This window comes from Corvus hawaiiensis, chromosome 1 (assembly GCF_020740725.1).
Source record: "Corvus hawaiiensis isolate bCorHaw1 chromosome 1, bCorHaw1.pri.cur, whole genome shotgun sequence".
In the NCBI taxonomy this organism is placed as follows: Eukaryota; Metazoa; Chordata; class Aves; order Passeriformes; family Corvidae; genus Corvus; species Corvus hawaiiensis.
In genome coordinates, this window is record NC_063213.1 from 84051463 (window position 1) to 84075877 (window position 24415).

Sequence of the window (24415 nt, forward strand, 5' to 3'; positions counted from 1 at the left end):
CTTCTCTAGGCTAAACAGTTCTCCCAGCTCTCTCAGCCTCTACTCACTGCTTGATCATCTCTGTGGCCCTTCAGTCAACAGAGATGTGATGGGAACAGATAATTAAAGAGAGAAGGATAATGCCCATGGATTTGAGTTGAACAAAAATGATCAGTCTAACATTTTTACAATCTAAACAAAGTGTTTGAATGCATTATTTTTATGTGTAATTTGTAGCTATTCTTACAAGTGTGAAACCAATTGTATCATGCTTCACTATAATGGGAGTTCCACCTCCTTTCTTATGGATCTTTAGCTATGAAGCTGGAGACCTATTGCCTGGACTGTTAATGTTTGACCTTAGCAAGAGAAACCTGCTATCTGTTAGAGAAATGAACTTCTGGTTTTGTGCAGTGGGTCTTTCAGTCTGTATGAAACTGGACTACCATCCTTCTCTCTAATCCTTTTCTTTTCCTCCTCATGTGCCACTAAGAGAGAATGATGAGGGCAGCATGTGGTATGTAAGAGGTGTGATGGCAGCCACCAGTGCTGCTTTGAACTTCCAGAGGTTTTATACAGGTGCAGAAAATAGATCAGAAGGTTTTCTAATTATTTTTCAAAGAACAAACATTGTCATCTGATTTCTGAAAAAGATGATACCTATAATTCCAAAACTGACAGAAAAGACTAAGAACTGTAACTCCTGAAATTTTTGCTTGGAGCAGACAATATACCTTTTTTATGAATTTCTGTAATTCTCTAGTAATTAAGTGCAACAGTCAGTCTAGACAACATACCATGTATGCAGACAGAAATTCAACTATGCACTTAAAAGAAATCCTAGCTTTGTGTAGGCATTCAAATTCATTTTTCCTCATTTTTTGTCATTTTGTCTGCGCCATACCACAACAGGGATCAATTTCACTATCTGCCTATGAAATATGAAGAGATGCTACATAGTTATTTAGAGATATTTGGTCAGTGCAAATGAAGATAAATGTCCCAGTGACCTGATTGGTTTTCATCCACAGTGCATGCATTGGATCTCAAGACCCTTATTGTGGCTGGGACATGGTGATGAAGAAATGCACAACGCTGGAAGAAAGTCTGAGCATGAGTCAATGGGAGCAAAGCATTACTGTGTGTCCAGTAAGTCCAAATGCATTCATTTGTCTCCCAAAACCTTTGATTCCATGTGAATTTCATGATAATGAGCTGGCATAGATTTTTCAAGCTCAGAAAACTGCATTTAATGCCGTTTTCCTTAGGTTTTCCCATCAGATTTTAACAGAATACCTAGTTTCTTTTCTATTTCTTATCAAACTACTTATATGATAAAATTATTTAGAGTAATTTCAAAGGGTGGTTGTTTTTTACCTGTAATGTCTATTTTCCCACCTTGAAAACAAATGTTTTCTAAGATTAGTTATATTGACGTATTTTTCTCTGCAGAATTTTGCTTTGGAAAAGTTAATTCACTAATGGTATAATCTTTTCTTTTAGGATTATTATTGCTAGTATAAAAAGCCAAATAACATCTTTAAAAGTTCATGAATTGGAAGGGTGAATTCTATGAGTTAAATCTCACCCAGATAAATGACAAAGGTGACAATTACAATAAACTCAAGGTTAATATTTGCAGTGGCTTAACACTTCTCTTTAAAAATTGTTCTGAATAAATGTAATATAATATAAAAAAGCAGCAACAAAATTGATTTATAGCTTTCCTTTTAATGTGATTCTGGTGTTGTTTTAATTTTCATTCTTTTCCCTTACTCCAAAGCATGCAAAAAGAGGGTTAAGAAGGACCTTTCTTGTGCTACTAAGCCCTTTTTTTTTTTTTTTTTTGGAGATTGTTGCTGCTTTGTCCTTTTGCCCATGAAGAGGGAGCATTTCCAACTCAATTCTGCTTTCATTCCTAGTAAGAACTTCTTGATCTTGTCCCCACTCACCAGTGGGGCACATACATCTATTAACTTGTGCTCATATGGCGTTCATATTCTAATCTCCATGTGTTTAACAAGCGCCATTTAATATCTTGATGGCACTTCTCTCCCTTAAGCTGGGCTTTGTTTAGTGAACTAGAGATGTGCAAAATCAGTATGAACGTCTTCCAGCGTTGACTTTGGCTCTCTACATGTGTTGCAGCAGCCTCATAGATACAAACACTACACTGATTCTGAGGGCCTTGAGAATGTGCTCCTGTGTTCTGACTGTGTTTGACATTAAAAAGCAATTTTTTAAGCATTCTTTCAAGTTTTTAAAACTTTAAAAAAAATGTTTATGTCCATTCCTGTCCTTTGCATCCATCTTCTCACATAGAGGACTAATAAAATAGGCTTCTGTTGGATTCATCTGCATTAGCATTTGAGCTGAAATCAGGGGCAGCTTTGGGGGAAATACCATGATTACTGAAATGCCTTATTTTGTTGACATTTGCATGGGCAGTCAGCCTGCTGTGCTCAGTCTTTGAATTGTGGCACTAGGCCGTATTTTCTTTTGTAGATACAGAACATGAGGCCAAGATGGGGTAGAGGGAGGAATAATTAATAAAGAGTAATTCCATTCTGTTCCATTCAACTGGAAAAACAATTATTTAGTATCTATTATATGACATGTGCATAGGGTATGGCAGTCTAGTCAAAGCAGAGGAGCACCTAAGGCTTGCTTAGAAAGTCAACCATAGCTGTGAGACTTACACTGCTGATCTGAGATTCAAAGACTTAGTGAACCTCCAAAGAAAGTTTGTCCTTGAGCAGATTGAGATTGCGTAATATAAGGAAGATTCTAGAATTATCTATTTAAATTGAAAAGTGTGGGTTTACCCCTTTACTGTTTTAAAGCCTTATACACCAAGTAACACATTATTGAACAGACTGGAAAACTTCATAGAAACTTTCCTCTAAAGTAACACTGTCTTCTGACAAACTGCAATTGATTACAATTTTGCTTAGTGAGGTACTCAAATATTTGTTTAATAGCATTTTTAGGTGCTGTGCTCACAGGATATGTAAGCCAAGATGTAATTAATTTAATTTTGTAAGGGACTGAGCTATGTGCATCCTTAACATGTGCTAGATACATTCAAGACACTGTTGCAGGCAGAACATAACAGAATATTTGAAACCTATTCTCCCCCTTTTGGTCCCAATTGCTTCCCATATCTTAATTTTTAGTACAATTACTCTGATATTTTAACATTGTAGAAATTTTTTTAGATTAATGAATGGCCAGTTTCTTCTAAAACTGGATCAGAGAGAGGTCTGTTTATACAATCATTTAGTTCAGAATAAAAAGTGTTACCAGTTGCCTTTGAGAAATTATTTCCTAGAGAATTATTCATATGGCTGAATACTTATAGGCACTTATAGGTAGAGGATAGAGGTGAATAGGAGAGATAGAAGAGCATCTGTGTTACCATCTCTGAACTTTGGAGATCACTTTTGAAAAATGTGGTTATTTTGGTTACTTTGCTTTGATTTAATTTTCAGTTTGATTTTTAGGTTATTGTTTCAGTTGGCATGAGTACAGCAATTGTGCATAAATATAGACAGTAATTAATGCTATGCACATGTATCTACTTTGATCTTCATCCGGTTGGTCATAAATCCCTATTATTCATCCAATATTTTTTATGGTAATGAAGCTTTGTTGTTTTTTGAAATATTTTCCATTGGGATGACTTGCAATCCATCACTTAAAAATATACTGACATTATCTAAGAGATTTTACAGGAAAAGTAAAATAATTTAAAAGAAAATTTTTCAGGATTTTTGTTTTGGTTTTGGGGGGGTTTTGGGTTTTTTTTAATTTGTTTTTGTTTGATGGTTTGTTTTTTTAACAAAACTATGCAACATGAAATGACTTTATTTTTACAGTTCTCAGAGAAAGTGTAGTATGGGATCTGAATTCATTAGCAGCTTCAGGAAATACTACAGACTCATTAAATTCTACAAAAAGTAATCTCAAACCAAAGATCTCATGACAGAGTTAAAAACTGTGACCTTTATTCAGAGTGCAGAGGCACAAAGCAGGAGGATGAGGTGGGTGCAGAGAGACTTGAGACATAGATGGATATTTGGAGGACATTAGGAGGGAGGAACAGTCTAAAGATATCTGCAGAAGGGAAAGGGTGACAAAACCGGGGCGGTAGAGAGGAAAAGCAGAGTGTAGCTGTGCAAGGATAGTACAGCCATATGGTCTGATTGACTGTGATTTTGCCCTTGAGGTGTCAGGTTGAGAAAGGTTAGTGGGCATGGATTCTGGTGAGGGCTGCAAAGGCCCCTCATCGGTACATTTTGCTTTCCTGCAGTCGTGTGAGGAAATTGTTTGATATCACTGCTGAAAGGGAGATATTCACAGAGAGACAGAGCAGGTGAGTCATGGGGAACAGCAGAGATCCCAGTGGGATGATCTTTGCAGGAGCAAGGAAAAAAAATGAAGAAAGAGAATATGTCATCAATTTATCTTTCTGAGTTCAAACTTTTGGCTATGTTTTATGTATACCTTGTCTGCCACTTAATATATATTATGGTAACCATAGACAACTGTAGCTTTAGTTTATAATTTTAGGTGCAACAATAAAGATGTTTTGATGCAGCACAGAAACAGAAAGCAGTAAAGGCGTTTTCACATCTCTGACATTATTAGATTGGGGACATAGATTTGTTAATTTATGGACTATAAATATTTGTTAGACCAGCAGTATAAGAGAACGGGTTTACTTGTCACTTAAAAAGTATTTCTTGTTGTCTTACAAAATCCAACAATGTAAACTCTACATGAGCAAAAGTTGGTGAGTTATTTTCAATAAATAGCTGTCAGCAGGTTTTGAAATGATGAATTATGGTTAAGTTGTAGCTGACAGAATATACACATAGATGTTCTTGGACAAGTGATATTTGTGAAAAATAAATTGTGAGAAGTGTAATTAGTAGTGAAATTATGGTATCTTTGTCACAGTGGAAAGAATCAGCCAACATCCAGAGTGTCAGTGCAAACATGCCTTCTGTTCTAATTGAATCTCTTGTGTCTTCAAAGTATTTGTGAAATGTACACTTCTCTCACCACTGTTAAAATACTAAAAATAGTAAAAGGAGATACCATTTCAGATCAGTTATGACAATCTACTGCTGTAATTCCTGTTTCAATATATAAGCAAATATTAAAATGTTATGTTCTTACACATTTAATGAAAAATGCATGACTACAACTGATACATATTTATTCTTACTAAGAGTGAATTTAAATGCTACTTAGCCTGCACTTGTTGGTGCTGTTGTCTTGACTGAAAGTTCAAATATGGGAAACAAAATGCAAATCCCTTAACATTTAAGTGAAAAAGTGGCCATCATTTCCATTTGGGATCACAGATTTGTCAAGATTAACACCTTGATAAAAGAATAATATATGTCTGTCCTTATTGGGAGCTGAATTTTCCATGTCCTCCCTCATTTTCTTTAGAAATTTCAGTGGCCATGTAGGATGCTGCAGTTTCCATTAGCTCATTTTGTTTCAGCTGGACAATAAAGATTTCTTATTGAATGTGTTACAGCTACTTGATGGAAACATTCCAGTCTAGATGAGAATGGTCTGACCCTTCCAGTCAGAAGAAGACTCGAGACCATTCTCAGACCAGAGAATGGTCTGACAGTCTCTAATGTTTAGAGACTGCCGTATTTAAAACCACATTTCATGAAATGGTACTATATGGTGTATGCTTCAAAAAACTGTTTTCATATGGATATTTGAGTTTAATGGATCCAGTTTTGCTACCCTGGACTATTACAGTATCATAGAATCATAGAATTGTTTCACTGGAAGGGAACATAAAGATCATCTAGTTTGAATCTCCCTGCCAAGGGCAAGGACACCTCCCCCTAGACCAGGTTGCTCAAAACCCATCCAACCTGGCCTTGAACACTTCCAGGGATGGGGTATCCACAGTTTCTCAGGGGAAACCTGTTCCAGTGTCTCATCATCCTCATAGAGAATTTCTTCTTCACTTCTTACTTACCTTCTGCTGGTTCCTCCTTTTGATCTTGGGTTTTACAGTCAGTATCTAGGTTCCATTTTCACAGGAAAATTTTAGGAAGTAGGGAATACTGTCATCAGAAGACAATGGAAAAGTAGGCAAGCACAGTTGTGAAAAGTAACAGTTAGCTGTGATTACTGTTATTGTTATGGTGGTGGCATCCAGTGGCTCAGATTGGTTGGAAGTTGTGGAAACTATGCAGCTACAGGAGTAAAGGAGAGATCGCTGTCTGGAAGACATCTCTCTGCAGAAATACGTGTTTCTAAAGTGGGGGCTTTTATTGTTGGTGGCTGAAGGCTAAACCTTCATGCACAGCAGAATAAAGAGGTTGTGTGAAGGAACTGTCAAGCTCAGGTAAGCTCTTCTGTTGTGCTTGTTTCTAGATGAGGAACCTGACAGTGGATGGACATTTTGGAACATGGTCACAGTGGAAACCTTGCACCCACACTGACGGCGCCAGTGTTGGCTCCTGCCTCTGCAGGACACGCGTGTGTGACAATCCTGCTCCTCAGTGTGGAGGATGGCTGTGTGAAGGACCAACCATGGAGATTGCCAACTGTTCCAGGTATGCAAGACAATTTCAGGTTCTATCATTCGAGCTTTAAAAGTTTTTAACATAATCAGAATAAAATCTACCCTTTGAAATCTCACCTGAAATCTACTGATCCTGTTCTGTGCATGAAAGGCCAAATGGGACATTAGAAAGTTTCTCTCAGACTTTGTAGCAGAGAGAGTGAGTCAGAGAGCAAAGAGTCATTTCAAATGCTGCGTGCCAAATAATGTTGAGCTCAGCTAATTTTAACAAAAGCTCTGAAAGAAAAAAAAAAATCAGTGTTAGATAATATCCAAAGTATGATACTTTTTCTCAGTTCTGCAATTCATACAACTTTCTTTTCTGGAAGTTAGAATGGCTTACTTTTTTTTGGAGGTCTCACATTACCATTGTTGTCCCCCACTCTGCCCTGGAAAAATGTTTTCGTTGTATCTTTCAGTTGTATCATGATAGCAAGTTCTATTATCAGTCTGTATAGGAGTCTTTAGCCACTCTTTTGTCTTCTTCAGGCACTTAACCAGTCCCGGAGAAAATCAGTGAGAGCAGATAATTTCAGAGAGACTCAGAACATTACATATTTGGAACTGCCTCAGAAGTTCATGTTTAAAACATTATACACATACATTATACATACTTTAATTGCAAGATGAAACATATACTGGAGCATTCTGCTTATTTTCAGTGATTCTTTCTGCTTTTTGTCTTTTTTTTAAACACCACAATCACGTCATGATAGTGACTAAAACTGGTTACATTTCTGCACAAGGTAACTGCAATCTCTGTAAGTGAAAATAGTAAATTTTAGGAAAATTATTAAAAATATAGCAATATATTTTATAACATCAGGTCAGGAGAATATAGAAAACATAAGCATGCTGTTAGTTACTGAACAATCAACCAACAGCTGGCAGGTTTAGAAGGGAATTTGGAACGTCATTTGGGACTGGATTCACATTCTACCTTTGGCATTACTACACTACTGTTTTACATCTTCTGTTAACACTGCTAAAATTAGTGAGCCACTATTTTAACTTTTGCTTTTATGATGAAACATCAAAAGCTCATTATAGTTTAGTTTTATTTTTCTTTATTTCTGTTTGTGTTCTCCCAGTACAAAAACTGCAAGCTCGCCATTTAAAGGTTTTGACAACAGCTGAAATGCATCTTTTTTTTTGCCTAGGACAGGATATGGAATATCTAGGTCTATAAAATTTTTTCTAGGGTATATTGGGGAGGGATAGGAGCGTCCTTTCTGGAAGTTCACAAATGCAAGGTACAAGGTGTAAACTCTGTTAGCTTTTCTGTTACATTACAAGCAAGGTATTGACATCTTATCAGAGTAACCTGTTGAAATTGAGAACTAATACCTTTTAACGCTTACTTTAGTGTCATAGAGTCATTTAGGCTGGACAAGAGCTTGAGTCCAACCATTAATAAGCACTGCCTAGTCCATCACTAAACCATGTCCCCAAGCACCACATTTGCAAGTCTTTTGATACCTCCAGGGTTGGTGACTCCACCACTTCCCTGGACAGCCTGCTCCAATGCTTAACAACCCTTTTGGTGAAGGAATTTTTCCTAATAGGCAATCTAAATCTCTCCTGCCTCCAACATGAGGCCATTTCCTCTCATTCTGTCACTTGCTAAAACCCTGGGAGAAGAAACCAACCCCCACCTCATTACAATCTCCTTTCAGGTAGTTGTAGAGAGCAATACTGTGTCCTCTGAGCCTCCTTTTGCTCCAGGCTTTAATCACTTTCCTTTTAGATGAGGTAGCAAAGTTTGACATTTTAATCTCCCTGAAAAAAATATGTAATTAAAAGTTAGCTTCAGAACATTGATACAAGAGTTTGCATGTGTAGTTTGCCCAGAACAAAGTGACCAAAAGCAACTAAATATCTTCATATCTTTGTAGTTCTTGTGTAAGGTGGTAATTTTAGCAGTTGCTGATTGCAAAGCATGGAACATGGAATATCAGAGCACCTTTATTTTGGTTCAGTATTCTAGAAGAAATGGAACACGATGCAGTATTAATGACTTCTACAGAAATATTAATAGGACAGATTCTGCTGTCAGTCACACCTAATCAGCCATTCGCTATGTATAACAGATGACAGAGCCTGAGCTTTTTATTCTACCAGAAATGGAGGCTGGACACCATGGACTTCTTGGTCACCTTGTAGTACCACTTGTGGAATAGGCTTTCAAGTTCGTCAGCGTTCCTGCAGCAATCCAACCCCTCGACATGGAGGACGTGTCTGTGTGGGACAGAATCGTGAGGAGAGGTGAGTTATCTTTTTTCTATTGTCTGTTTTAATTTCTTCTGAGCAGTTGCATTCCACAGGACATTTTCTCCTTTATTTGCCTTGGTTTCCCATTCCCTTTCCTTTCACTCTCTCTTTACCTTCACTGCTGTACAGTACAGTATTCCCATTAACAAGGCTGTGGGTCTGCAGCAGATCTTTCATCTTTCACTTAGCTTCATCCCTCCCAAGCCGCCTGAGAGCTCCTGGAAGTGCCAGAGAATTGTGCTGAAGCAATGTGCTGCTGTCCCTTGAGACCCCGAAAATTGATTCTCCTTGAAAATTGATTGCACTGTGTTTGGATTGTAACTCACCCAGCCTCAAGACCTGGAATTCAGAGCAAAATATAATAAGCTCACAGCACTATGTTACTGATGCTGTGAGTTCATTTTTTCTCTTGTAAATGAATTAAGCATTTCTATAACATGGAAGGAAGTTTCAAGGGCTTTGTTTTCTATTCAATAAGTAGGATACACCTTGAACTCAGATATCTTTAGTAAGGTTTCAAGCTTGGTGGGTCATTTTAATTGTTCGTATATGTTTTTTAACCCCCGAGCAGATCAAGTTAGCTCAGATTTTGATTTCACCATGTACTGCTTTGGCACCAGACTAAGTGTTTTGTCACTAGCTCAGAATGTCAAGTTCAGGCCTTTCATTCCATTTTACATGCAGCCTAATTACATCTCTAATTTACATGGACCCTACATGGATCTCTAATTTTTTTTGTTCACAGTTTTAACAGGAATTAAATATATTTTTAAATCATGCTAAAATATATTCAGATAAACTGCAACTCTTGTATGCGTTATGTTGTTTCCAGAGGCATACCAGAAAGCTAGATAGCAGAAGACTAGCATTGGTGTGAGAATTTGGAGTCCTGTAGCCATCCATTCCAAGAGATGTATGCGAATACGTTTCCTCCCAATATGCACTCACAGCTTACTTCAGTGTTTCTGTATGGATGATGTAGTATCCTATATTGCTGTTGGATGTAAACTAAATTCAGTAACCTTTGTGAAGAGTTTCAGTGAGGCATTTAATTAAACACCAACTCTGGCATTTCTTCAGATTAGGAGATTCATTGAAGCAAGGTTGCATCACAGATTTATGTATTAATGGATCATCAGGGACCTGGTCTTTCTAACTCTGAAATGTAAAGGATCAGTATCACAGAACATGTGAACATTTCTTGCTGTTTCAAGGCCATGAATATTTACCGTTTCATTGCAGAGGAGAGGATTTTGTTATTTTGTAAACTGCTTTCTGAAAATAGGTTGCCCAACCAAAAAGCCATCACCACCAAACATAAATCATATCTGCTGTTATTTAGCTCTGTCCCAGCCTGAATAACAGTTATTGATTTTCCTGAACTGAGAGGTCAGCCCAGGGCAGGACACAACAAGACTAAATATAGAAAAAAAAATAATTTAGTTTTGAGAGACTTTTGGGTGATGGACTATAGATGGTAATAGTAATTGTTCATTTTAGTTTAACATGGAATAAAATTCTGACAAGAAGTTTCACAGAAATAAAGAAAACCATAAGAAATACTTTCTGAATTATAGGAGCATTAAGACAATGGGTGCACTTTACAAGCAGTTACAAATTGGAAATTGACTTATGATGAGTTGAAATAATAGCAGCCCAGCAGGATTGAATTTTGGTATGCAACAGTTCTGAAGGAACAATAAGCTTATGTTGCTTTGTTTTTGTAGCCTGCAGGTTATTTGTCCTTTCTGTCTTCATCCAGTTCAGAAGCAATCTGGGATGAATGTGCCTGTGAGTTTACTGCAGGATGCCTTTTTCTCTCAGAGTTCTTCTGTCACTGTTTCCTGTCTCTTTGAAAGACCCTTCACCCCCAATAGCCCTGCACCTTTCTCACTCACAGCTTGCTCACAGCTGACCTTCCTGCCTCTACCCTCGTTTTGTTTGTTATCCATGTTATGTCCTGATTCTTTTAATTATCTTTTTAAGTACTTCAATTTTTTTTTCCAGAGGGTGTGGTAAGTTAGGAAATTTTGTCAAATAATTCTTAAAGCAGCTAGAAGAATGAGGCATCAGTTGTTTGCCAGGATTTTTGTCAATGTTAAGCCAAGTACTTGGATAAATCTTTTCAGAGCTGTAAAAAGCAGAAAGTCCTGGGACATTTGCCAGCCAGGGCCCATCCCATCACCCGCAGCAGGGGAGCAGGGTAAGCCTGGAGATTGTGACCAGATCCAACCAAGAGTTTAGATCCTAGGTGGCATCATGGCAATGAGAGAAGTCTGAAGTCCAGGTAAGAAGCTAAACCACGGGTCAGGGTTAGGATCAGGTTAAATAGAGCTTTTTGGCCCATTGTCATGGGTGGAGGTCCCAGGTGAAGATGGCTGGGACCGTTAGAGTTTTATGAGCGTCCTCATGGCTCTGCCAGCTTGTAGAGAGTTTTGAGCTGTGAGGGCAATGGAGTACCAGCATTTAGAGTAGTCTTATTCCACTGTTTCACTCTCATTGAGTTACATCTGCACCAGATGAAAACAGTTCCTTTGAGCCCAGTATAATTAGGCAGGCTGAACAAATATTACATGTGCAGTAACTCCTGAGAAACATTTACTGGTTTCGTATCCAAAGTGCCAATAAGCAACTTCTCAGATTTTCTCATTTAAATCAACCGATGTTTATAAATAGCCTAACAGTTTACTTTTTTAATGACCCAGCTCATATGCAAAATTAATATATGTTTAGTATTAGCAAAAATTTTAATTACTCGGTTTACACATTGTGTGCATTTGTCTTTGTAAACGTGCATACTCTAATCACCTGCACATGGTCAGGGGTATAAATAAAGGATTCAGTTTCCACAGTCATCTACATGCCAAACTTTGAAACAGCTTTTCAACAAACAGTGATTTCAGTAGAAATCCAGTACATAACTCCATAGAAAGCAAACACAGAAAAGGCAGCGTATATCTGAGGTAAATTTACCTCCAGATGTGAATGCACATTCAGCTTGAGAGTATTTGTTCATATGTTAAGAGCTAAATGTTTGTCTAAGATATATTTGTTTTACCTCATGAAAGCCATGATCCTATCATGGCTAATGTATCAGGCAGCTTTGTGCTTGCTGGCCATTCCCTTGAAATCAATGGCAATATTTGCCAATTTAAAGTGTTGAAAGTAGGTTAAACTGTTACATGCTCTGCTGCTAGAGGGCTGTGTGGGAAGGGGGGGAAAGCATTTGAGAGACAGCAGCAAATACTCGTATTATAAAGCAAATTCCCCTTGTAGAGGTATGTCAGAAGTGCAGCTGATGTGCATTTAGACAGAATATGGAGAGGGAGTAAAAATAACATTGTAACAAAACTAATCAGAAAATAATTTTGTAGTTAAGACTCCAGATGGAAGACACCCTGAAGAATTCCTTAGGGGCTTAATATTACTGATTTTTCCTGTATAAGAAATATTCACTGAAGCTGCTGGAAATTCTCTAGATCTTCATTTATAGAGTCTGTAGTATTGTGTCTTGACATTATCATGGAGTGAGAATGTTTGTCCTTTCTGTGGAAGATGCTGTAGTTATGGCCTCATTAAGTCCACTGGTCACCCTCCTATCTGTGCAGAAATGAGGGACATTAAAATGAGAATCCCTTGCTTTCAGTGGATGTACTTATCTTTTATTACACAGGAAAGAATAGAAAGAAAAAAAAAGTGGCAATTAGAAAAGTAAACTGGCTGCAGATGAGGAGTAGATGTTTGAAAGCCCTGGATATTTTGGGGTGTATAAAACTATTAGAAGCAGTACATATTGTCACATTATTTTGTACACAGTTCTCAGCAAACATGCAGCTTTTAGGCTTGTTTCCATGAGAAAGAAGAACTGCTGAGAGTCAAGAGCCTGCTCTGTGTAGCACTGCTTGTTTCTGAGCAGCATGAACAAGCCCAGTCCACTTCAGCAGGGCAGATTAAACACCACAAGGCTTTTGGCTTGCCTACACTCCCATGGATGTCTTGTCTTCTGGGACGTGTCTGTTCCCATCCACCTTGCTTTCTCTGCTACCTCCTCTTCCACAGAAGCCCCTGGGACCACGTGCCACCTTCCACAGTCTCTTGGATGGGTATTTCTGTCAGTGTAACAATCTCAATCCAGTAGGGCATGTGTATGTTGTGTGCCTGCCTTCAATTAAAGGAATTTGGCATTCCCATCAGCCTCGGTATAGTCTGTGTATCCCAGTAAATCACCAGCTGGTAATCATGACTGCCCACCACAGAACAGTATATTGCATAGGAAGGGGCAGACAGGGATGAAGATTAGTTTGTTTTTCTTAAACACATGGTAGTATAATATAGTTCAAAATTAAGAAGTATTTGTTTGAATAACATCTCTCTGTGGAATAAAAAGAGCATGTTTGTAACTGTCCTGCAGTTAGCCTGTAGTACTCAGTGCTGGATGGCAGCACTGAAATAAATTGAATAAATTGATGTCTTACTAAAGGTTGAGCTCTTTATAGAAACAAGAATAGTAATGACAGTTGTACTGAAATTGTAGGAGTAAAATTTACTGTAGGCACTAATAGCTGTGGATACAGCTGGACAGAGGATATTCACCCTTCCCCCAGTATGACAATTCCTTTATTAGGGCATTTGAACTTGGGTTCATTTCGAGGGAAATGTGAAGGGTCGCTGTACAAAATCCACATTTCTCTAGGTTGTTCTCCATTCTGACCTCACTGCAGTTAGGTTAGGGGAGAGGGCAGTGGTTTCACAGATTCAAGTTTCTTGCATTGCATGTTTTGTTGAATTACTGTAAAATGTTAGCCCTGTGGGTCCTGAGAACAAAATTAAGATGGGAGGAAAGAGCAAAAGGGAAAAAGGGTTGCTGAGTGACTTGAAATGCAGCCAAGGACAGATATAATGAAACTTGGCTCAAAGCCCCATGCTGTAGCACAGTTCTCAAAGATCAATTGCAGGGATGTCTCTAGCTGTGAAAACGTACCTGATGTTTTCAGAGGCTGGCTGGCTGAAATGAAAATAAGATTCTACTTGATTGCTGTGTTGGGTTTTGGTTTGTTTTCCTTTTTTTTTTGTTTTCCTGAAGATAAAGGAAAAAATTGACTATTCTGCTGTTGACTTTTTTTAAAAAAACCTGTTTCCTAAATTGAAGTCGTTTGCATAGGGATTTTAGGGCTTTTTTTCAGCTGCATCTTTAATTAGTGTTGGATAACAGAATTGCCAGCCCTTTGAAGTGCTTACTGAGAAGGGTCACTGTTATTAGGTTTCTTTTCTGTCTCCTGCTTAAGTGAGAGAGTGGGAGGTCAGGCACATAGACACTGCACAGTGGCATGACTGTTCTCGAAGTTGAGATCTGTCATACCTAACTTCAGGTGTTCATGAGTGTGAATGTTTATGAGTGAGTCAGGTGGCTGAACTTCCACTGTGGTCTGTAAAAATTTAGTCAATACAGGCTGTGGAGAACAGTAATTTGTGTCCTTCTGCTGTATATTTCTTAATTTCCTCAAATCAATCATTCTAGTCTCCCCAGCTTGTATTGACAAAATTTCCATTGGCAGTAATGGTCGCTTAGATGTCTGTCTCTCATGTAGCCTTTAAAGCCAATGAAAATCAATCTATACATCGAGGGGTGTATTTATATGACCTTTGCTTTAGGGTGGCATAAACCATATTTTTAACAGGGCTGTTTCTTCCCATGAGCTGTTGCTCAAATTCGGATGACTACTTCATTTGTAGATAGCTACACTGTGCATGCCTTTATTTTAAGGCAAGACAAGTTCCTTAGTTTTACTTTTGCATGGCTGAATATTGGTAATTCTCAGCTTCATGGCAGACGCTTTAGCCTGTGTGTGTGTCCCAAATTAACTTAACTCCTCTTCATTAAGAGCTGAAATTATGCAAAGTATGTACTAATTTGACCAAATAAATGCTGATGTTACATCTATATTTTATTGACTACACATTCTCAGCAAATGATCACAGAGAGAAACTCTCACACACATTCACATAAATGACTGCATGTGATAAAGAATGTGTGCAGCTGGAGTTCTAGGGAAAGAATATCCAGGCACAGAACGTTCCTATGTATCTTTAATGATGGCATAATGTGAACTGTAATGTGTGTACCCAAATCACGCACTGAAGAATTCTGACACCAGATTCATAAATATTGAGGGTTCAGGCATTTTCTCCTCAATTTCCAGAGGAAAGGTCAATACAAGCTGTGAATAATTTTCTTAAATATACAGAAGCAGAAAGCTAAATGTTACTTCCCTATAACTCCACTACCAATCTTTAAGTTTGGATGGAGTTGACCAGACCTAGGGACAAAGTTTGAATTTTAGGCTCCAGCATATGCAATAAATCTAGTTTTGTGTGTTACTTACACCACCACCATTACTTTCTTGCCCTCCACAGAGGTTCCAAATGTTCAAATTCCTTGATAATGAAGAATTGGAGCTTGCAGATACTGAGGTTTTCTGAAAACAAACAAAAAAATCGTTGTGGTTATTCTTGTTGAAAATGACAACTGTTCATACTGGCATTTCTCTTTTTGTAGAAAATGAATAACTGGAGTATTCAAGTCAGTTTTCTCTGTAGAAGAGTGACAAGAGATGAAAACTTGTTAGAAGGGCAAGAAGAAATTGGAATTTGGATGAATGGTGTAAAAACTGAGGAAATACTGTAACAGATTCATTTGTTCATTCAGGACAATCAGTATTGGAACAGGAGCTACCCAGATGCATCCATAAAATATTAGAGAATTTCTTTAGGGTTGCCTGTTTCCTGACTATGCTGCATCTTTGCTTTATCTAAGTAACAGCTTGGTCTCTTAGAGACCCCCAGTCACAGTTGCTGATGGCCCAAATCCTTTGGACCTGTGTAGAGGTTCCTTAAAAAGCAGCATATGCTATGGCTAGAATTATTGTACCGCACACTCAAAAAATCAGGGATCTAAGGTTTCTACAAAAATTGAAAAAACTCAGCTGAAGCTGGGACCTTCACACATCTGAATGTCTTGTTACAATAATGACAACCCAATAGTGCTTCCCTCAAGAACCAACTAAGCCTCTGAATTGGTTTTCAGCCTACTGAGAAATCCTTCAAAGATTATAGAAGCTAAAAACACTCTTTAAAAGATAAAGTAATAACATTATTTTAAAAGTACAGTTCTTTGTGCCTAGAATCACTGCTTTAGCTTTTATTTTGCCCTAGAAGCAGAGACGCTGTGAAAAGCAAAAAGCAAGTGTAGCTATCTGAAGACGAGAGAGATGGATCCTAATCAATTCTTAGCTGGAGACTGATAAAAGACTGCCTGCATGAATGTTTGCCTTCCATTTGGTTGATTGCCCCAGAGTGATAGCCACAACTGCTTTTAGTAAAGTAGTTTTTAATCTTGGTTACGTGATCGCAGTACAATCGCAGGGCTGCATTGCATGGGGTGTATAAAGTCACTGAATAAAGCAAACCAGTGCTCCACCCACAAAACTGCAACCTAAAAAAAGCCCACTCAAATGTTTAGACACTCGGTGTAGCATGGCAACTGTTAGTGCAGTGCTTAATGAGTAGGGAGAGACCCTTTATATAAAATACTTCCCTGCACAAACATCAATCTGAATTATGCAAATGAGGGAGGTTTTGGGGGAGGTCTTGTCTTGCTAATAAATAGATTTCTTTACCTCCTTGTTTCTCTTCTCACAGGTACTGCAATGAGCACTTGTTGTGCCCCCCTCATGTGTTTTGGACAGGCTGGGGGCCTTGGGAGCGCTGCACTGCTCAGTGTGGAGGAGGGATCCAGGCACGGCGCAGGACATGTGAAAACGGTCCTGACTGTCCTGGCTGCAGCGTGGTAAGTAATTTTCAGCTTTCTCTTCATCAAGTATCTATGGCCATATGCCACGGATGTCTCTATGTCATAGAATCATAAAATCATTTAAGTTTGAAAGGACCCTAAAGTTATCAAGTCCAACCATTAACCCAGCTCTGCCAACTCCTCCATTGAACCATATTCCCAGGAGCCTCATCTTCATGTGTTTTAAATACCTCCAGGGATGGTGACTCTGCACCTTCTCTGGGCAGTCTGTTCCAGTGCTTGACAGCCCTTTCAGTGAAGAATTTTTTCCTAATATCCAATCTAAACTTCCTCTGGCAAAACTTGAAGCCATTTCCACCTGTTCTATCACTAATGCTCTATGCCCATAATGCATCTGTGTATGTCTGTAAGCTGTATCCCTAACATGAGTAGTCACTCATTGTTTTGTCTCTGTGTTGCTTTTGTGTGCTGAAATCCACACAATTTATTAATCAGAAATATATATAATACAGCTTTTTCACACTATCATCTAGGAAATAAGCTTCCTGAGGCAAGGTTGGTGCAGATGTAGATGTGTCCTTGCAGGTTCGTGGTGGTTTTTATTTTTATCACCAGAGTACATGGAAACCCTATCTATGAGCCTAGGACTCCAGTGTACTAGGTTCTGTACAACAGAGAAAAGCTAATTTTCACATCTGAATACATAAGGAGCCAATCAGTGAATACATGGAAGCCCCAGGAAAGTGCTGAGGTGAGATTGGACAGCAGTAGTGATCTTGGCACAGCAGCAGCCTAGCAGCTGTTAGGCTTTGAAGCTACAGTAGGATGATTTGAATGAGTAGAATTGCTTTATGGATACCCAATTTATTAAGAGAAGCGTGTGGGAAAACATGTAGGGGATTTTTCTTATATCTGAACAAGCATAGGTGGTAGGTGAAGAGGTAGAAGAATTTTTTTTCTTTTAACAATTAAACCAACTTTTTCATGTCTTAATTTCAGAGAGACTTAATTCTGAGGTTTGTCATTATCGGTGGTCTATTTGTTAGATTGGCAGTAATTCAATACTAAAGAAAGGATAATTTATTACCTTTCTCTAACTTGAAGATTTTGTGCATTTTCCCAGGATATTTCTCTTTCTGAAATTTATTCTGGTGATAGAATTGCATTTTCACTAAATTAAAAACATCCAACAGTCTTGTTGTTTTATTTCAGTTGAACTTTAAGAATTAACCTAATAACTCAGAATTCTACCAAGTGTTCCAAAATACTTGTCTCTCTCTGATGGTACACGAAAAAAAGAAGACATATGGTCTAGATCTATTGTTAAACCTTCCTGACTGGCACTGAAAAGAGCACAATATGAAGGTTTTCTCTCTAATTTGTTCCTATTTATCCTATAATAATGTTCTTCAAATATAGCGGTATTTTATTTAGCAGAGAATCTTCCCATGGTCTTAAATCAAAAATATGTGGTTCTAATTTTCTTGGAAAGTTCCGTGAGGAAAGTAGGAAAACCTTTAGTGTAAAAATTACTTATTATAACTGATTAGAGATTAATGGTATTGGGGGTTGTAATTTATTAACCATCTTAGCACATACTCTGCTACATCACAGAATAGTTACCAGTTCAGCTATGGAAATGTTCTGGAGATTTTTTATTAATTAGAAAATTATTGTGTTGATCATTTCAAGCTTTGGAGTACGTAGTTATCTTGCTAAAACTTAGGCACCAGTGAAAAGCCAACCAGCATAGAAATCCTCTATAAATGTTGGTGTTCTTGCAAGACAAAGGACTGTGGTACAAAGTCTGTGTTCAGTTTAAGTTTCACTGAATTTTCATTGAACCCTTGAGTTACCTGTCTTGACTCAGAGGCTTTGCAGCCATAGCAGGGCCTTGACACTAAGTGTAGCTGGAAAAAAAAGTACTTTATTTCTTCTCAGAGTTTGTTTCATTAGTGTAAGAAACTGCAATCAGAAATACCTTTTATACCTTCTTGTAATTGTTGAATGGTTTAAATATTTATATTAATAAAGTCTTACAAATGAGGAGCACGAATATGAAATTTATTTGTTGGATGATCTTCTGCTTCAGCCAAATTTTTTGTTTTATTATGGCAGGTATGTATCTTTCCAAATAGTGAATTTAGTTTATTTCAAAAAACTTTTATCCTATCTCTGAGTACTTGAGAAGCTGAAAAATCTCAGGACATGTTGCAGTGAAAGTGGTAATAATCTATACTATCTCCTGTTTGTTTTGTCTGGAGTAAAAGATGTTACGAGCCATACATTTAGCATGTGAATTAAAGCATAATTGGAAGTAGACTCAGAGACTTAAAATGCCTGGTTTTCTCAACCATTAAATGATAGCTTTAACCTGTGAAGAGACTCTCCAGGTTTCTGGTTTGCCTTCTTCAGTGAGGATGAATTCTGTGAAACTTTCACAACATATGAGCAGCGTGAGTTGCAGCTGAATAGTTCAGTGTCTGTGGCCTGTGAAGAGGAGAAGGAAAAAAGCGTAGAGGACTGAAGAACGTGTTATTTAAGAAGACAGTAACTATGTTAGGCTTCATTTCATCCTGAAATGAAAAGAAATTTTTGATGCATCAGAGGTGTAGGATGGACTAAATGCTGTCTTGGGACCCCTTTCAACCATGCCAATTCTTTGTTTTTAGAACTGTTTTCAATAGGGAATCATGAGAGAAAAAACAAAACCAGAAGTTTTTATAAGACTTAAGAAAGGAAGTCTTACAGTGTGCTTGCCAGCAGTATCAGGGGACCAGATTTAATTTCCTAGGAGAACCTGCCTGTTCTGTTTTCCAATCTGCAACCTGGCTGTGAGACTGCAATATAACCAATCCTAATCTATTTTTCTGTCCCTATTTTGCAGCTTTTACCATATTAATGGCTATTGTCTGTATCCGCTTAATGATTTATACCACATAATTTTTAATGAACAGTGTTTCTTCCTTTTAGTTTGATTGTATTGCTCCTAGGCTGCAATATCACAGCAGGCAGCTAGTGCCTGTGTTTGTATTTTTGCATGTTTCTCATCAGTTGGTTCCTTGACTTCATCTGTCTTGTAGCAGGTATCAGCCAAGCCACTTGAATATTTTTTATCAGGACTCACTGGAGCTCCCTACCATTATTTCCAACTTATTTTATAAAATAATAATGATAAATCTTTTGATGCATATAAATATTCCACAGAGAGAAAACCATGGTGATATCTTAAAGATGCGTCTCTTGCTTAAGTGCACTCAATACATGAAAATGGATGACCAGAGACTTAGGAGTGAAGGCATTTTCACTGAATATAGAAAACCATAAATCAATATGATACAGGAGAATTAGACCATAGAGACTCATGAAGGTCAAAAAGATGAAGTTAGAAATCAAAATGTGGATTCATAAGGACCTGTTAAAATCTTTAAGTTAATCAAAGCTACTAAAGACTGCTTAAAATTGTCTTATAAGAGATAGAACCATCACAACCAAATTTAAGAGAGCTAAGTTCTCGTAATACAAAGCTTAAGTGGATCACAAAACAGGTATTAATCTCACGTATGCAGGTGATACAGGCACTAGAGAAGGAACTGCAGAATTCTCTGGACTGTGCTAATGTGACTCAGAGGACAAACATCTTCAGATTTTACAGCATACTCAGATAAGCTGTGTGTTTCCTTCAGAAAATGCTGGTTTTCCCCTGAGAAGCGTAATCACACTTGAGTTTGCCTCAGACCAGTAATAAAAGCATAACTTTTTTAAAGAATTATAATTAAATGAGGAATTTCGTTTGAGGCTCAAGTTGGGTGACATGCTTAATGTGTATATTTGTCTGTGTTCTCATTTCAGTCATGCTAACATATACATTAATCTTAGTTTTTGTGCTGGGAGACCGATAAAGGGCATATGCTTTCCACATACCAGAGCAAAGCATGCTGTATTTTGCTGTGGAATTAAAAAAAAAAAAAAAAAAAGAGGAGGAAATTTATTCGTTCCTTAGAAAATAGTAGCTAGTTTTGCACTAATCTTTTTTTTTTTTTTAAATTATTAGTATTATTGTTTCAGCATTCTGGAATTGTTCTGAACACAAACTTTTTTAAGAAAATATATCTGCGTTTTAGAGTTTTTGTAATGACACAGGGTGAAAAAGAAAAAAACAGATGTCAGAATTTTTTCTTCCATCAATTTTTTAAAGGGAATTTGAAGATGGAAGGTTTTCAGAAGTACTTTGTCCATCAGAAAAAACAGTCTGTCTTTTTTTTACTTGCCATCTCACAAAATAAATGTAAAATGTCTAGTCCAAAAAAGTGAACAGAAAATAAGATTGTTATTATGCTTTTTTTTAGAGGTTTTTTTTAAGTTTCCATTTGACTTAAGAAAAATAGTGTATTTCAAAGCCAGAAAGCAATCTCACAAGCATGATTTATAGGAAATTTTACTATTTATATGATGTTTTCCTTCTTTATGCTCATTTCCTTTTTCCATCCTTTTTTCTTCTGTAATGCAAACTCCATTGGGTATTAACTGGTTTTTTTATGTTTTAAAAGTTTAGCAAAGTAGATCCTCTCTTCTTTTCATGCTGCACATGCTACTGCAATTGTGAGCAATAAGAAGTTACTTAAAGATGGTAAAACCAAAAAAATTATCAAAATCATAAGAAATAGTTTCAGAAAATACAAAAACATTGTACCATTGATCAATGGTACATTTCTGCTTACTTTGTTCGGTAAATGGCTTGGCATTCATGGTTGAGGTAAATGTGAAATACAAACTGGTTGGACTGATGTGCATATATATCCAAATGTGAGCTGTTTAAGGTGGTATTTGGGCAGACATCCAGCAATCATTTCGCTGTTTCATTTGTTTGATTTTGAAAAAGAGACTAAACTGTAATTTGTTTGCTGTCTTGCTTAAAACAGAATAGTGTGAAGCATCTCTTTTTTGAGAAATGTAATTTTGAAAGTAATTTAAAGCTGTGAAATATATTTTTAGCTGCTGGGAAACTGTCTCTACTTCAAACTATTCCATTCAACCTGTGACAACTGACACTGACTGCAGTCCTGTTCTGAGATTCCTGTAGCAAGGTCTTTCAGGGACTTCCAGGTCATGTGAAATAACTTCTTTTGGGGACCAATGCCATCTGATTTGTAATCTCTTTCAAATCTAATTATGAGGGTTTGCCAAAGCGAGTGTTCTCCCATTCAAGAACTTTGTATTGGGCACATGTGTATCTGTCATACAGATCATGAATGTTTGTTTCAGAAGTCCAAATCTTATTTAAAAAAATCATAGGAAACAAATTTTAGTGTAACTGTCCATAAACTTTCTCAAGACTTTGGGTGTAGGCAACAGCCAGTTGCCTACACCAGTGTGCCTCAAGATCAAGTGCCTTTATCCAGTTAGGGAGTTGTACTGATCAGAGATAGGAGACCCAATTTGGTCCAGTCAGAATTTGCCCCACTGTTTCCTAAAACACCAGGCACACTGGAGTGTGTCCTGTCCCAGGTAGTGCTATTTGTGGTAGTTTTCAGCGGTTCCTATGCTGTAGATGTAGTGCTCATTATTGATACTTAGATGTATACTTAGATGTAATACTGTACCCCCCGTTCTGTGAGGCCCTGTGTTTGAGCTGTGGTCACTGCTGTCTCTGATAACCACAGAAAGCTGAAGTACCTGAAACCCCCTTCATTCTGTGCCCAGCAGGCACTGTGCTGGGCTCAAGGACTCAGCATTAGGAGATGTGAACTTCACTTTCCTTTGACTGGACGAGTTTTGAATGTGAATGAAAAAGGAGAAAGATAGGAAGAAAGAAGCTTGGGTGCTGAAGTTTTGTGCTGCACTAATTTTAAACTGAATTAATGAGCAAAACCAAAACTGGAGGATATTTCCTAAGGACTTGTGCGTCATGGAGCCTGAGTTTTTTTCATTGCTGTGGACCTAGAACATTCAGTTATCTCTGGAAAGTAATCCATAACTGTCAATGAAGACTAAAAACCAGAACAAAAAAGTAGATGGCATAGTTTTAGCTGAGTTTTATCAAGTAATAGGACTTCCAGGATCATATTGTGGTCTGTCAGGTATTCTTACTCTTCTGCTCCTAAGTAAAGCACCCACTCCCCCATTACAACTGTGTTTGACTGGAGAGTGGTCTTAGATGGTGACATGGAATTGCAACAAGTTTCATGAAAAACAGTGGCCCAGTAGAGTTTAAAAAAACTGAATTCGTTTCTACATTGAGAGACAGAATTGCAGCTGAATCCATTGTTTGATCCAAGTGGTGTCAGGTGCTGCTCACCTGAGTGTACGTATCAGCACACGTGTTGCTTGGGACTAGACACTGCGTCTCTTTTAATTTTTAGCAGTTGGACTCCTAAATGCTATGGGCAGGAGATATGGGAAGGGGCAGAGAGGAAAAACTTCAAAAACTTGAAACACAAACTTACAGGAAATCAGGCTTTATTAATTCCGGTGTTTGTGGATCTAGTATTTTATGTACGGGTTGTGTAGCTTTATTTAATACGTAAGTAGTGTTTACATGAAATCAGAATTGACATAAACAGGGAGAGCTGTAAAAAAAAAAAAGAGAGCTGTTGGAACAACTAGAACAGTATTTAATACAGAGTATTTTTCTTATTTTTTGTGTTTAAAAAAAAAAGTATAGTAAGCCTCTAATCCAGATTTAACAAAAATTAAAAATTAATACAGGTAGTGATGGACTGCTTCACCTGGTCTCTGATTTTCAAAGTCTCTTCCATTACAAAGATGTGTCTTTGTTGAGTATGCAGAAACCTTAATTTTACTGTAGTCAGTTCAGTAGCAACCTTCATTGTACAGTTGCAATCAAAATGAGAAAAATGGGTGTATGAAGCATAACGTTGAAAATTACCTCAGAAACCTGATAGAGCAGTTACATAAAACTGTTCTGTAGCCATGCTTACTGTTTTTAAAGGATATGGCTGAAGTGAGCTGAGCTTGGGAAAGTGTTCCAAAGAAAGGCAAAAGATTGGGATTCTCATAAGTCAGAGTACACAGGGTTCTAGTGTATGAAGGACTAATATATGAATTAATGACAGGTTTAGAGAGGGAACGCTGGCATTTCTGTGCACTCTGTACTGTAATATAATGAGTTTTAAGGAAATATGAAGCCTGTGAAGGGAATTAATTTCTATCCAGGGCATTGTTAAATGATGTAACTTGTTGCAAGAAATTGTTGAGGCTTAAATCTTAAGAACCAATAAAACTCCACACAACTAAAATTGTGCAGGATATCAGGATGAAGTAGAATTATAATAGACAAAAAAAAATAGATTTTTGTTAGCATAGTAAATCAAATTTTAAAGTTTTAAATCTTTTTCCTGAATATTAACAGTCAAATTTAGAGCTGTGCTTTTAGCATTCTTCTTATTTCTGTGCTGCCGTTTGACAATAAACAGGGAAGGCACATCTGATCTGGAATGGCATTTCCAATGTTCCTCTTTGTAAGTGATTGTTGAATCAGTTTGCAACAAATTGTCCCTCTGATTTATTTTGTTCCTTTTAGGTTTACTCACCTGTACTTAAAATGGTACGGTGCAAACACAGTAATTGTGTTTACACATTTTATGCCAAAAAGTCTGCTCACATGTAGACCTTAACACAAAGCAGAGTTTTGTTTCAGTATTCTTCAATTTGACCTCAGTAAACTGAGGGATGGATGAAGCCTGAATAAGTCATATGCACTTTTGCCATTTATAGCCTCACGAATG

General features: G+C 37.5%; 1 protein-coding gene across 6 annotated transcripts in view; it reads left to right on the top strand.

Annotated features, from left to right (window-relative positions):
- SEMA5A (semaphorin 5A) overlaps positions 1-24415 on the top strand; it is a 322127-nt gene that overhangs the window by 237108 nt on the left and 60604 nt on the right. For all 6 annotated transcript variants that reach the window (XM_048312054.1, XM_048312077.1, XM_048312047.1 and 3 more), the window contains 4 exons: positions 1011-1128; positions 6397-6578; positions 8708-8851; positions 16556-16703. In XM_048312054.1, the coding sequence (XP_048168011.1) occupies positions 1011-1128; positions 6397-6578; positions 8708-8851; positions 16556-16703 (592 nt within the window). The remainder of the gene's footprint in view (positions 1-1010; positions 1129-6396; positions 6579-8707; positions 8852-16555; positions 16704-24415) is intronic.